General features: G+C 55.6%; 2 protein-coding genes across 5 annotated transcripts; both read left to right on the top strand.

The window, feature by feature from the left end:
- The first annotated feature begins 2,014 nt into the window (after nucleotides 1-2,014).
- On the top strand, nucleotides 2,015-8,684 carry PEX16 (peroxisomal biogenesis factor 16). Of its 4 annotated transcripts, none has more exons than XM_081099672.1 (11): nucleotides 2,015-2,321; nucleotides 2,525-2,560; nucleotides 3,324-3,400; nucleotides 3,745-3,878; nucleotides 4,015-4,115; nucleotides 4,780-4,860; nucleotides 4,994-5,146; nucleotides 5,248-5,320; nucleotides 5,453-5,572; nucleotides 6,983-7,047; nucleotides 7,691-8,684. In XM_081099672.1, the coding sequence occupies exons 1-11, from the start codon at nucleotides 2,210-2,212 to the stop codon at nucleotides 7,747-7,749; spliced, it is 1,011 nt and encodes a 336-aa protein (XP_080955798.1). In that variant the 5' UTR covers nucleotides 2,015-2,209; the 3' UTR covers nucleotides 7,750-8,684. The 4 variants fall into 4 exon arrangements, with proteins under 4 accessions (XP_080955798.1, XP_080955797.1, XP_080955800.1 ...); XM_081099671.1 differs by having other exon boundaries at nucleotides 3,952-4,115; XM_081099674.1 differs by having other exon boundaries at nucleotides 2,137-2,317; nucleotides 3,952-4,115.
- A 4,245-nt stretch (nucleotides 8,685-12,929) lies between these two features.
- FREY1 (Frey regulator of sperm-oocyte fusion 1) lies at nucleotides 12,930-13,545 on the top strand (the record flags this gene model as incomplete). Its single annotated transcript, XM_081099670.1, has 3 exons — nucleotides 12,930-13,015; nucleotides 13,182-13,255; nucleotides 13,424-13,545. 3 exons carry the CDS (start codon nucleotides 12,930-12,932, stop codon nucleotides 13,543-13,545), a joined length of 282 nt encoding a protein of 93 aa, XP_080955796.1.
- Between the last annotated feature and the right edge of the window lie 96 nt (nucleotides 13,546-13,641).

The raw sequence follows: 13,641 nt of genomic DNA, 5'->3' as shown, positions 1-13,641 counted from the left end.
GCCCAGCTGCAGTGTTGGAGTCTCTCCCGCCTCTGTGGCAGCAGGCACAGCAGGGCTGGGATGAGTGGGAGCAGTGCCCGGCCTGGGCTCAGGCTCCTCCCCAGCCGCCTGGCACACTACATCCTCAGGGGATGTCGGACTGCTGGTTTTGGCCCGATCTGAAACTGCAGTCTGACATCCCCCAAGTGGTCCTGGGTTGTGAGAGGATGCAGGCCAGGCTGAGGGACCCCACCAGTGCATGAATCTGCGCACCAGGCCTCTAGTGTTATTATAGATGCAAAAAGACAGATAGGCTCAGTTAAGGTAAAGGTTGGCCTTGTCAGTGAAGATACGGCCTAGGAGGTGACTACCCACCATAACTGCTTTCGTGAACGTTTAATTTCAGACCATCCTTTGTGGTTACTGTAGGTCTCTGCGTTTGCAAGACGGCCATGCAGGCCTCCCCTGAGCTTGTCAGGTCAGCATGTGGCCCCTTTCGTCCAGTCGGGAGGGCAGCTGTGATTCCTTGCCCAAGATAGAAGAAAGTATGCTGGGGAGAAGGCTCGAGGGAGTGAGTGCAAGGAGGGGCTGTGGCTTCCTGGTGAGGTGTGCTGCTTAAAACACCAAATGGTCAGATGAGACCAGGATTCCAATCTTGACTGGGTTCTTCTTCTTTCTTTTTTTTTTTTTTAATCCTCACCCGAGGATATTTTCCCATTGATTTTACAGAGGGTAAAAGAGAGAGAGAAAGACAGAAAAATAACAATGTGAGAGAAACGCATAGATTCGTTGCCTCCTGCAGGAGCCTGCAACTAAGGTACATGCCCTTGACCCAAATCGAACCCGGGACCGAACCCGGGATCCTTCCACTGGGCCCAACCGGCTAGGCAGCCGTGGGCAAACTACGGCCCACGGGCCGAATCCGGCCCGTTTGAAATGAATAAAACTAAAAAAAAAAAAAAAAAAAAAAAAAAAGACCATACCCTTTTATGTAATGATGCTTACTTTGAATTTATATTAGTTCACACAAACACTCCACCCATGCTTTTGTTCCGGCCCTCCGGTCCAGTTTAAGAACCCACTGTGGCCCTCGAGTCAAAAAGTTTGCCCACCCTTGGGCTAGGGCTTGACTGGGTTCTGAAGCGGATCCTTCCCTGTCTGGAGATGGTATCTGGTGGAGGGGATTGGCTAAAAAGACGTATTACCGTTCTCAGGTACCACACCTGCCAGCAGCCCCGCCCCCTTCTCCGCAGCCAATCAGCAGCTGCCCCGCCTGAGCGTTTGTTACCCGCGCCTCTGGCCACTCTTCTCCGGGCGCTGCCCCTTTCTAGGAGGCTACTGGGAAGGGATCCCCAGGATTTGCCTCCATCGCTTACGGAGCAGTTGAGCTCCGGGAGGTGCGTCGAGGCCCGAAAGCGAACCAAGTCTGCCCGCAAACCATTTTACAGATGGAGAAACCCGAGGTCCAGAGAAGGGAAACTCCCCAGCCGAGAGCCGAAGCTCGGGCCAGGGTTTCTCCACGGAGGTGGGAGTGCAGGTGCGCGCTCTTGGTGGGCAAAGTCCTTGCAGGAGCTTGGCCCGAAGCAGGACACTGACGGTGCTGTCCGGAGGAGGGAGCCTGCGTGGGGTGCAGGATCCATCGCTGCCTCCGTTTCCCTAGCACTCGACGGGAGACGTTGAAATTGGCGACACGCGCGCCTGCCGAGACACACTCCGACTATATTAGACTCTCCCGGCGCCCCCTCAAGTCTGATGGAGGCTCCTTTTCGCGCGCTACCTCCCAGCCCTTTAACACCCGGTCCCCCCGTTCGAGCCTCTCGGCGTTCTATTGGAGAGACTCTAGGCCCCTCTAGAACGTGAGGCCCAGACCGCCCTGGAGCTGGAACTGCGCATGCGCAAGGACAGCCAACCGGGAAGGCGGAAAAGCTGGTCCCGACTTTGTTGAGCTGCCTGGGTGGGGCGGGGCGGAGATTGTGTTAACCAATGACCTGCAGGAGCAAGGAGGGCGGGATTAGGCTCTCGGTTGCTAGGCGCTACCTTTGGGGGAGGCAATGTAAAAAGATGGGTGATCTGGGATTCAATGGCCCTTCACGTCACCGTCCTTCCAGACCGCGGAAGTTAAGCAACGGAGAGGCGGGCCTAGCACCGGAAGCAGGAAGGAGGGCACAGGAAGCCAGGCGCCGCCACCACTGGCACAGGCAGTCAGTGGGTCTGTCGGTCCCAGGGCAGGATGGAGAAGCTGCGGCTCCTGGGCCTCCGCTACCAGGAGTACGTGACTCGTCACCCGGCCGCCACGGCCCAGCTGGAGACGGCAGTGCGGGGCTTCAGTTACCTGCTGGCAGGTGCCACCCCGACCTTTGACCCATCCCTTTGAGGCTCTGACCTCTGACCCCACGGGTCCCCTTCCCGGAGGAGTCGGGGCAGTGGTCCCGGTGCTGGAGAAGTTCCTTCCAGGTTCCCGTAGAGCGTAGGGAGGGGACATCCAGGGACCCACGCCCGCAGGGTGGGACAGCGCTCACCGACGCCTCCTTCTGTGTCTTCGCAGGTCGCTTCGCCGATTCGCACGAGCTGTCAGAGCTGGGTGAGCGGGCTCAAGGGGGTGGGGGGTGGGGGGCGGGAGGGCCCCGAGTGCCTCCCAGAGGGGGACCTCCCCGAGTCGCAGTCCCGGGCTTCCCGTTAGGTCATCCTGTGCTGTGACCGACTGGCACAAAGGCCCAGCACCCACTCTCCTGGGCCCTCGTGTCCCCGTAGCCGAAAGACAGACCTGGGCTCCTTGACCGGTCAGGCGGCTGGACCAAGGGCTTTCCTTGCCTTTGCCCAGTTAATCCTCCCGGCCGTCATATAAGGTCAGTGCTGTTGTCCCCAGTGTCCAGTTAAGGGAACAGAAGTTCAGTGAGGTTAGAGAACAGCCCCTGATGATCCCAGATCCCAGGATCCCCGAGCGGACTGCCTCTGTAGTGTTTGCCCAGTGAGTCCTGGAGGTGATGGTGCTGAAAGGAAGAGCTGGGTTTTGAAAGGTGGAGAGGGAATAGGCTTTCAGGGACAGGCTGCGGAGAAAGCAGAGGCCAGGAGGTGAAGCCACACATCTGTGGCTATTTGGAGCACAGTGGGCAGTTCCAGGTTGGTTTGTCCCCGAGATCATCCTTTCTTGTTCCGCCTGCCACACAAGATCCTACTGGGGAGTGTGGAGCTCTGAAGAAGTGGGCAGGGAGGCAGGTTGGTTTCCACATAGTCTGTGGGTGGCTGAGCACAGCAGGTGATAGGTGATCCAGGCAGCTCTGGGGAAAAGGTGAGGAGGTGGAGGCTGCAGAGCCAGCCCCTCAAGACCACACTCTACCCCTCAGTGTACTCTGCCTCGAACCTGCTCGTGCTGCTCAACGATGGGATCCTGCGCAAGGAGCTTCGGAAAAAGCTGCCTGTGGTGAGAATTCTGCCAGGAACTGAGGGCGGGAAGCATGGGGACTCAGGAAAGAAATGGTAACAACCAACCTTTGTGCGTAGCACATGCTGTGGTCTCATAGAACACGAGACCTGCCTCTGTCCATTTGAGCCTTGAGTCATCTCATGGGGTGAAGTGTCCAGGTGTCAATGTCCCCATTTCAGGTGAAGAGACTGTTTTAGAATCATGGAGTAGCCTGTCCCAGGTGGAGAACTCAGGCCTTCACATTTGGAAAGGGGAAAATCCACCTCCTGTCAGAGGAGTGCCCTGGGGGAGGCTTGGGAAGAGGGAGTATCCCTTGATCTCTTGGCCTGGGGTTCTTGCAGTCGCTGTCCCAGCAGAAGCTGTTAACATGGCTGAGCGTGCTGGAGTGTGTGGAGGTGTTCATGGAGATGGGGGCCGCCAAGGTGTGGGGTGAAGTGGGCCGTTGGCTCGTCATTGCCCTCATCCAGCTGGCCAAGTATGTTGGGACTGTGGAGGGCAGGCCCTGGGTGGGGGTAACCAAGGCCAGCTGTACAGATGGGGTTCAACAGCACTCCTCTGCACCCCTGCCGGCTAGTCACCTCCCCCCCAGCCCTGCCATACTCCCAATCCAGGGCAGTACTGCGAATGTTCCTGCTCATCTGGTTCAAGGCTGGCCTCCAGACCTCACCCCCCATCGTTCCACTGGACAGGGAGACCCAGGCACAGCCCCCGGGTAAGCTGCTTCCCACGCTGGGGTGGAGTGAGCATGGGACTACTCTGTGGATTTAGTGCTGACCCAATGAATCTTGTCCATTAATGGAGCACATCTGTCCCCATCAACTCGTTTGTTCTCATCACCCTGCATTTTACAGAGAAGAGAGAGAGAAATTAGGTTGGAACAGAATCAGAACTTGGACACAGGACTTCTGACATGAGAGTCCTCATCCTTTTCTGTGGTCTGCATGACGAGGGGACAGAGCATCCGCAGGAGATGGGGATCCTGCCAACCTCGTCTCTGGGCCTGCCTCCGTATTCAGAACCCCAAGCTCATGAGGCAGGACAGCCAGCAGATCTATCCCTTCAGAGCTGTGGGCCCATCACCTATTGGGCTCTGAGCCTCATTCTCCTGGCCTTGAATGGAGGCAGTTCTTTGCTTCTCCTCTAGATCATGTTGAAAGCCAGGGATTAAGAAGATACAGCCCCTCTAGTGCTGTGGTTTCTGTAGATGTGGTTGGGTTCTCGCTGCTTCAGTGTCCTTGCCTCAGCTGCTGCCTTCGCACAGGCTCATCCATTCTCCCCTTAAACCATGAACCTTCATTCACTGCACACATACTCTTCGCAGGCTCTGCTGGAAACATGTCCCTCTGACAGTGTGGCCTTCTGTCTGTCCCTGCTAGATGGTGAGCTCAGCAGTAGCAGCCAGGAGCAGTCATACGTGGGGAAGCGGTCACACAGAGTGGTGCGAACGCTCCAGAACAGTAAGTGTAAGACGTAGCTGGACTGGGCACCTCAGTGCTGAGTCATCATGGGCCCGAGGGCCTGGTTCTCATCACCACCTGCCCTCCCCAGGCCCAGCCTGGGCCTGGCTTCTCATCTGCCCTTGTGTTCTAGCTCCGTCGCTGCACTCAAGGCACTGGGGAGCCCCCCAGCAGCAGGAGAGACGGCAACAGCAGCACCGGGAGGAGCTGAGCGTCACCCCCACTCCGCTGGGACTGCAGGAGACCATTGCAGAGTCCTTGTATATTGCCCGGCCCCTGCTGCACTGTATCCTTAGCATGGGGCTGCCGCCGCTTGGGGGTAGGGATTGACAGGAGTGAGCAGGGCGGGCCCCGTGCTGGAGACATCCTTGACGCCTTGGCCATCAGTGCTCAGCCTGGGTCTATGGGGGCAGCGGTCGTGGAAACCCTGGCTCCTATCTGGTGTCGTGGATGTGACCAGGTGAGCCTGGGCCTGTCTGGGGTCTCCACTCCCTCCTCCAGGCTTTGTGCTACAGGCCTGTTCCCACCTGGGCGGGCAGGCGCCCCTATTCTTCCTGTTGCTGGTCCTAACTGTGTTCCCTCATCTCCCCAGTCTGAGCCTCCTGAGTGACAGGAAGGGCCTGACCCGGAGGGAGCGGCTGGAGCTGCGGCGTCGGACCATCCTGTTGCTCTACTACCTGCTGCGCTCCCCTTTCTATGACCGCTTCTCCGAGTAAGGGCCCTACAGCGCATGGCGAATGGCGGGGCCCACCCTCAGCAAGGGAGAGAGGCAGGAAGTGGGATACCAGTGTCCCAGCCTTGTTCACGCCTTCCTCCCTCCCTCTTCCCCCTCCCGGGTTCACTGAGCACCTGCTGTGTGCTGTCCTGGGATGTGGTCACTTGTTCACTTATTGGATCCAGCCTAGACCTGCTCTCTGAGCTCTAGGGACCACCAGCCCATGGGTGCAGGAGCTTAAGCAGTTGTTGGCAGGAGACAGAGGACCGTGCCCAGGGATGGTGGTGGGCTTGGGCTTGCCACACCCTCCAGGTCACTTGCACATTCCTGTCAAGTAGTTTGGATTATCCCCACTTCTTACAGGAGGCACTTGAGGTTCAGAGAGGTTGGGCAGTTTAAACAAAGTCACCCAGGTGGCCAGTAGCAGATCCGATCCCCACAGCCAAGTTCTCTCTCGGCCTGACCCTTGCCTTGCCCCACTTTGTCACCTGTGAGGGTCCAGAGCTCTAAGCCTCATCGGACACAGAGAGGCCTGTGGGGACAGCGGGGGAGGACGGTGTGGTACCCAGGGCCAAGTCTCCCACGGGCCGGCCAGGGTGACTGTCTGAGGTCCGACCGAATCTGAGGAGGGGTCCCTGTATAGCAGTTGGGGTGTGAACAGCAGGAGGTTCCTGGGACCCCTCTGTAGGTTTTAAAAAGTACACTGCTTCCTGTACTTCATATTATGACCGTGCAACTTCTGTCTTTTTCTGAGACGGTAGAAAGCACGTTTATGTCATGTTTATTATCACCTCCGTGAGGAGAACTGTCTGGCAGGTTCTGCTTTCAGATAAGTTTGAAAGCTCACAAGGCACTAAAGCCAAACCCTCTTCCATATTCAAGAGGCTCACAGGAGCCTCATGACCTCCCCCCACCAACCCCACCAACTGCCTGCACTGTACAGAGGGAACATCACAGCCCCAGTATCTCGACAGGCATTGTGAAACAGTAATTGCAGAGGTGGCTTCCCAGGCTCCAGCTTGGCTCGCTCTCCGCTGAGCTGATCAGCCTGGCACCCTCAGAGCAGTGCTCAGACAGAAGGATCTAGAAACCAGTCAGAGAAATTCCTTGTTTCCCCAGAGGACAGGAGCAGGGTGCAGTCTGGGAAGGCACAGTTTTTCTCCCCCTTTTCCTGTTGTCACAGAGACAGTAGGGTCTCTCTGGAGCTGTGGGGCATCCCAGGCCCATGGCTGGGAGCTATGCCCGAGATCTCGTCCTTTGTACTGGGGTCTGTCCTTGCCCCATAGTTACTTTCTGTCTCCTGACGCCACTGCCTGCAGTCAGGTGGTCGGTGAAAGCGTTTTAGCATCCTCCTTTGCAGAGACCCGGACACCCCACTCAGCCTGCTCCCTGTTTATCTCCTTGCAGGGCCAGGATCCTCTTCCTGCTCCAGCTGCTGGCAGACCATGTCCCGGGTGTTGGCCTGGTGACAAGTAAGCATGGGGCGGGGTGTGACTATTACAGTGTGTTGTGGATCTCATGCATGGCCCTGTCCCCCTGTTTTCTCTTTGTCTCCTTGTAATTTGATTCTTGCCACCACCAGAGAGGGGGCGGGAGGTCACGTTAGGTGGGAAGAGCTCCTGGACATGGGCCGGCCTGGTCGGTAGCGCCTTGGGCAGCTGGAAGGAGGGTGTCTGGCGTGGGAGGAGTTAGACCTTATCAGCCATCAGCCTTTTCCCTGCCTCCATGTCCTGGAGTGACATGAGACTCTGGGTGGACACACTCTGGCGAGACTGAAGCCCACTGGGCTGCTTGCAGAGTCCACCTCAGCAGAGAGCCACTGGGCTGGGCTGGCAGCGTCGGTACAGCTGGACACACTGGGTGGCTTCTGAGCATATGCATGTAAATGGAGACAAAGATCGCTGCTTTTACTGCCTCCCGGGGGTGAAGAGGTGAGGGTCAGTCTCCAGGCCGTGTAGATGTGAACAGCTGTACTTGAGCAACAGTGGCTGATAAGGAACCTGGGCAGAGCAGAGCCAGGAGTCTGGCCCTCAGTCCTGAACTTGTGTGTATTCATTCTCTCTCTCTCTCTCTCTCTCTCTCTCTCTCTCTCTCTCTCTCTCTCTCACATTGCAGAGCCACTCATGGATTACTTACCTGCCTGGCAGAAAATTTATTTCTACAGTTGGGGCTAACAGACATCCGGGAGTGGGGCATGGGGAGGGGCAGGGGGAGCCTCGGCCCTTCAGTCCCCTGGACCCTAATAAAACTGACTCTGGCAGTATCCAAGTCTGTGGCCTCTCCCTGCCCACAGCCTGGGGCGCCTGGCACTCCCACCCTGGCCAGGCTCTGTGCTCAGCCCTGGGCACCACCACAGCCCTCTAACACCTTCTCAACTTTGACTGCACCCTCCAGTGGTGGAGCCGCTGCAGCTGTAACTCGTCGCTGGACCAAGCAGCCTCTGCTAGGACTGGGACCCAGGTTCCTCAGCCACAGAAAGCTGGCATTGAACCTCGAGCACGGGGAGCTGCTTGTTATGGCAGCTGCGGGAGTAAACTGCCTGTCTCACTGGTCCCTGGTGACAAGGCTGAACCCAGGCAGTGATGACAGCTGCCTGCCTGTCTTCCGGCCAGAGCCACTGTCTGCCCCTTCCCCCTGCAGGGCCCTGCTGCTCGCCAGCCTCTGTGAAGGAGCCTGGGGAGTGGTGGCCCAGCGCAGTGCAGTGTGGCACCGCAAGCCCTGAACTCCTAGTCAAGAGCAAAAGGCTTTTCTTCTTTGGGAAAAGAATGCCAGGCACCAGCCAGCACTGGGGTTGACGCTGGGCTGGAAAGAACAGCAGCCTGAGCAGCTCTGGGGGGAGCTGGGTGTAGGTTCTGCCTGGTCTTTCCCTTTCCTGCCCCCCTGCCCTGCCCCCTTTTCCCTGTAAACAGACCGCACTGTGCTGCTGGTTTCTAGCCAGATGGTGGTCCCTTAGGTTCCGAGAACTCGGTCTGCCTTGGTATCTGTTGTGCGTTACCTCCTAGACTCCCAGGTGAACACCCCGCCCCCGCCCCCAGCGAGGGGCCAGCCTTTCCTGGACTGCTTTCTTTTTTTTCTTTTTTTAAAAATTAAATCTTTATTGTTCAGATTACAGTTGTTCCTCTTTTTCCCCCCATAGCTCCCCTCCACCCATTTTCCACCCCCCCCTCTGCCCTCACCCCCTCCACTGTCCTCATCCATAGGTGCACCATTTTTGTTCAGTCTCTTCCTGCATCCCCCACACCCCTTTCCCCCCCAAGAATAGTCAGTCCACTCCCTTTCTATGCCCCTGATTCTATTATAATCACCAGTTTATTCTCTTCATCAGATTATTTATTCACTCGATTTTTAGATTTACTTGTTGATAGATGTGTATTTGTTGTTCATAGTTTGTATCTTTACCATTTTCTTCTTCTTCCTCTTCTTAAAGGATACCTTTCAGCATTTCATATAATACTGGTTTGGTGGTGATGAACTCCTTTAGCTTTTTCTTATCTGTGAAGCTCTTTATCTGACCTTCAATTCTGAATGATAGCTTTGCTGGATAAAGTAATCTTGGTTGTAGGTTCTTGGTATTCATCACTTTGAATATTTCTTGCCACTCTCTTCTGGCCTGCATGGTTTCTGTTGAGAAATCAGCTGACAGTCGTATGGGTACCCCCTTGTAGGTAACTGAGTTTCTTTCTCTTGATGCTTTTAAGATTCTCTCTTTATCTTTTGCTCTTGGCATTTTAATTATGATGTGTCTTGGTGTGGTCCTCTTTGGGTTCCTTTTGTTTGGGGTTCTCTGTGCTTCCTGAACTTGTAAGTCTATTTCTTTCACCAGGTAGGGGAAGTTTTCTGTCATTATTTCTTCAAATAGGTTTTCAATATCTTGCTCTCTTCTTCTGGCACCCCTATAGTTCGGATGTTGGTACGCTTGAAGCTGTCCCAGAGGCTCCTTACACTATCTTCGTATTTTTGGATTCTTTTTTTTTCATTTTGCTTTTCCAGTTGGGTGTTTTTTGCTTCTTCATATTTCAAATCGTTGACTTGATTCTTGCAATCCTCTGGTCTGCTGTTGGGAGTCTGTATAATATTTATTTCAGTCAGCGTATGCTTAATTTCTAGTTGGTCCTTTATCACAACCTTGAGGGTCTCATTAGATTTTTTGAGGGTTTCATTAAGTTTATTGGCAGTTTCTAGAAAATTCTTGAAAAACCTTAAAAGTGTGGTTTTGAATTCTATATCCAGTAGTTTGCTTTTCTCCATTTCTGTCATTTGTGTCCTGTTTCTTTGTCTCTGCATTTTTTTATGCTTCGCTGTGTTGATAGAGTGGCTTTCTGTACTAGGTGTCCTATAGGGCCCAGTGCCTCAGCCTCCCCAATTACCTGAGGTAGACACTCTTGGTGCACCCCCTTGTGGTCTTTGTGCACAGTCTTGTTGTAGTTAAGCCTTGATTGTTGTAGGTATCACTGGGAGGGATTGACCTCCAGGCCAATTGGCTGTGAGAATCAGCTGTGTCTGCAGTGGGAGAACTTCTGTGCTGGAGACACCCCTCTGGGGTAAGACTTGCTTCAATGGGGCTTTGGTGCTCACTGAGTCTGCCCCCTGAGTGTGTCCTTTATGAATCCGAGGAGCTGCAATCTGGATGGTCCCACTCTGACCTCCGGGCACATTGGCTCCTGGATCTCTAAGGAGGTGCTAATCTAGCCTCTGCCTGAGGCTATCCAGCAGGAGCCAGCTGTGATGCAATGCATTTGCCCTGGGGCCTTGGGCCAGCTGCAGTTTGTTAGGTAATTATCAGATTGCAAAGGGCCAGGCCTTTCATATGCAAAAGCCTCAGTGGCTTGGGCAGGGCAGGGTCCCAGGGGATCAGCAGGGCGGAGCAAGCAGTTATGGCTGCTCTCAGTCCTGCCCTCAGAGGCCCTGCTTCTCAGTGTCCTGGCAATCGCTGCAAGCACCCCCCGAGAGAAAGCTGCCCTCAAGTTCCAACTGATGCCAGACAGTCCAGTTTCTCCCGTATGAGTCTGGGTCCCCAGAGACTCGCCTGGAACTGGAGCTCAGAGCTTGAAACTCCCTCCCGATTGAAAAAGACAACCGTGTCCTCAGCCGCCAACCCTTTCCACATGCACCTCTGTACCTCTATATTTTACTTCCACATCACACCTCCTCTGAGTCTCGGTATGCTTTTCTCTTTCCTTCTAGTTGTAGAATTTCCACTCAGCCAGCCTTCCTGTGGTTCTGGATGATGTCCATTCCGTCTTTTAGTTGTATTTTTGAAGTGGTTGTGCGAGGCAGCAATCTCCGGTGTTTACCTATGCCGCCATCTTGGTTTCTTGGTCCAGCATTTTGTTCTGGACTGCTTTCTACAGTGCCTCAGAAGCCATCAACCCCAGACCCTGTCACAGCTTGAGGCCCACAACTTTCCCTGTGTCTACCAAGGATTGCTGGGCACTTGCTCTGTAGCAGGCTCTGCTTTGTGCAATTTGCTCAGAAATGAGTACAGCACAGTTCTTGCCCCAGCTCCCAGCAATCGGTGGAGGAGACGCATGTAAATGCATGCAGTGCGCGGGTCGCTGCAGCAAGTGCGAGTGTGTGTGAAAAGTAGTCTAGCCTCAGGGTGTGTTCTGGCTCAGGCTGACGACCGGGAAGGCTCACTGGTTAGGGAAGCCTTCGTTCAAGCAGGCTGTTAAACTGGTAAAGCTCCATCTGTTTTTTGATGACAGACTCGGGGAAGAGGCCCTGTGTGCAGAAAGCAGCATGTGTAGTGTGGCAGTGGCGTGAAGCCAATGCTGGGGCAAAGGGAAGTAGAGGGTGGGAACAGAGGGGATGAGGCTAGAGAAGGTCAGGGCCAAATCCAACAGGCCATCAGGTACCAGGTGAGAAATGGACCTGCCTCGCAGGCAGTGGGGAAGCTGCTTGGTGCAGGGTGGGCTGATGGGCACAGAGGATGGGGGCAGTGACGTTGCTGGTGGAGACCTAGAACAGTGGATGGGGCTGAATTAAGGCCATGGCAGGGCGATAGGCTTAGGAGTGACCCAGGCAGGCCTTGGAACTGGTTGTAGAGAGGAAGAGGTGGCAACTTGGGGGCAAGTGAAGGTCGAGGGGTTTGGAGTTAGAGCGTCAGGGAGCTCATAGTTCCCAGCAGAGGTGGGATACAGAAGCAGACTGTGGTGTTCAGGACACACAAGGATGGAGGTGGTCAGTGAGAAGCCAGGGGGTGTGCTCCAAGAACAGGGAGCAGGTATACTGCAGATTCCAGAGCTGCTTGGACTCGGGGGCTGGACCAGGAGCCAGGTTGGGAAACCTCTCTGGGCCTGAGGCATCTCAGTAGTTGAAGGAAGGGGTTGGACCTGCCAGCAGATCTGCTGTCTTAGAAGCAACGGAGTTTCCCAAGTGCAGACCCCCAGCTCAGCCTCAGATTCTGATCCCACAGGTCTGGGTGGGGCCCAGAGTTTGTGGTTCAACCCAGCATCATTTGGGTTGAGCTTCTGCAGTGAGCCAGGTCAGCCCCACATTAAGAGCCAACAGGAACCAAAACAGGGTCCCCCACTCAGCCACAGGCTGTTAAGATTCTCCAGGACAGTCTCATTGCATTTATTCACTCAACAAATCTTTATTGAGCACCCACTAGATGTCAAGTACTGGAGATCCCATAGTCCCTCTGGAAACTTATACTTGAGGAGCAGGTCCCAGCCTTTGCCACCAAACTTGCCTTCTGCCCAGGCTCTGGGGTGATGGCAGGGCCTGTGGAGGCCCTGAGCCAGGCTGTTCAACGCTATGGGGAGCTAAGTGGGAAGTTCCTCAGAATGCGTCCCCCAGTGGGATCTCGGAGCTGGCCAAGCTGAGTGACCGCTCTGGGCTCTCCGGCCGGCAGGACCTTCCTGGAACGACTGAGCTGTTGGAGGGAGAGACGGTGGAGGTGGCCGGTGGTGGTAGCAGGAGGCTGACTGGGAATGGGTGGGGCTCTGGGGGATGAGGATTCAGTGACTGACTTTTGCTGATGGCCTACTGTGTGCCAGACCTTGGAGACATTATGTGCCTTACCTCACAGATGAGGAAACAGGCCCACAGAGATTAGTGACGTGTCCACCTAGCAAGAGGCAAGGTAGGGATTTGAACTGAGAGCTGACTCCAAAGGTCTATGCCCACCTTGGGCAGTGGCACTAGAACAGATGTGATTTGGCACCTGCTGACCTACATCGTCAGTAAAATCCAACGAGAAACCTCATTGTGGAGGTTTCTGGCCTAGTCAGGAGCTGGTGCTGACGCTCAGCCCTGGAACTAATGCCCTTTGTGAGGTGGCCCTGGAAGTTGGCAGCGGTTCCGTCCTGCCGGGGGAGGGGCAGCAGAAGCCGGATTGGGACCTGCGCAGATGGCTCTGTTCTCCAGGGCCCCGCTGAGCTTCTGCCTCCTCTCCCTCCTCCTGGCAGCTGCACTCCTCCACCCCCAGCGGCTGAGGTAACTCCCAGGAGCACAGGGCCAGGGCTCAGCAGGGCCTGGGGCCTGGAAGGTAGGGGGCAGCATGGCAGAGGAGAGGCTGATGCCATCCTGGACCACTCCCTGCTTCACGGGGATGTGGCAGTGGCCTTTGGGGCCAGCGTTGAGCACCCACCATCTCCCACAGGCCTCAGCGATCTGTTCCCGAGGATTTTTCAGCCCCCTTGGAACTCTCACAGCCTCTGTCTGGCCTGTTGGATGGTAGGATCCCGCATCCCTCCCCTTCCCTGCCTCCCCTCCTCTGAGGAGACATGCCCTAGGGGAGGCCATCCAGGTCCAGCCTCAGGGTCGTCTTATCTCAAACAGCACCTTTCAGGGGCAGCTTCAAAACCAGTCTCCCTCCACCCATAGCCTCTTGTCTCTCTTTAGACTATGGGATCCAACCCAAGCACCCAAGGCGACGAGGGCCTCGACCCCTCCTCTCCCGGGCCCAGCAGCGCAAGCGGGACGGACCAGACATGGCTGAGTATTACTTCGACACACGCCTGTGATGGGAATCACTTATAAAGCTATTCTGTGCAGTAAAGCCGAGCTCGGGCTTTCCTGGGATGGGAATGAGCTGAGCATGGGAAGGGCCCATGTAGATA

Source organism: Myotis nattereri (assembly GCF_964212035.1).
Source record: "Myotis nattereri genome assembly, chromosome: 9".
NCBI lineage: Eukaryota > Metazoa > Chordata > Mammalia > Chiroptera > Vespertilionidae > Myotis > Myotis nattereri.
This window is presented reverse-complemented; position numbering and strand designations above follow the sequence as displayed.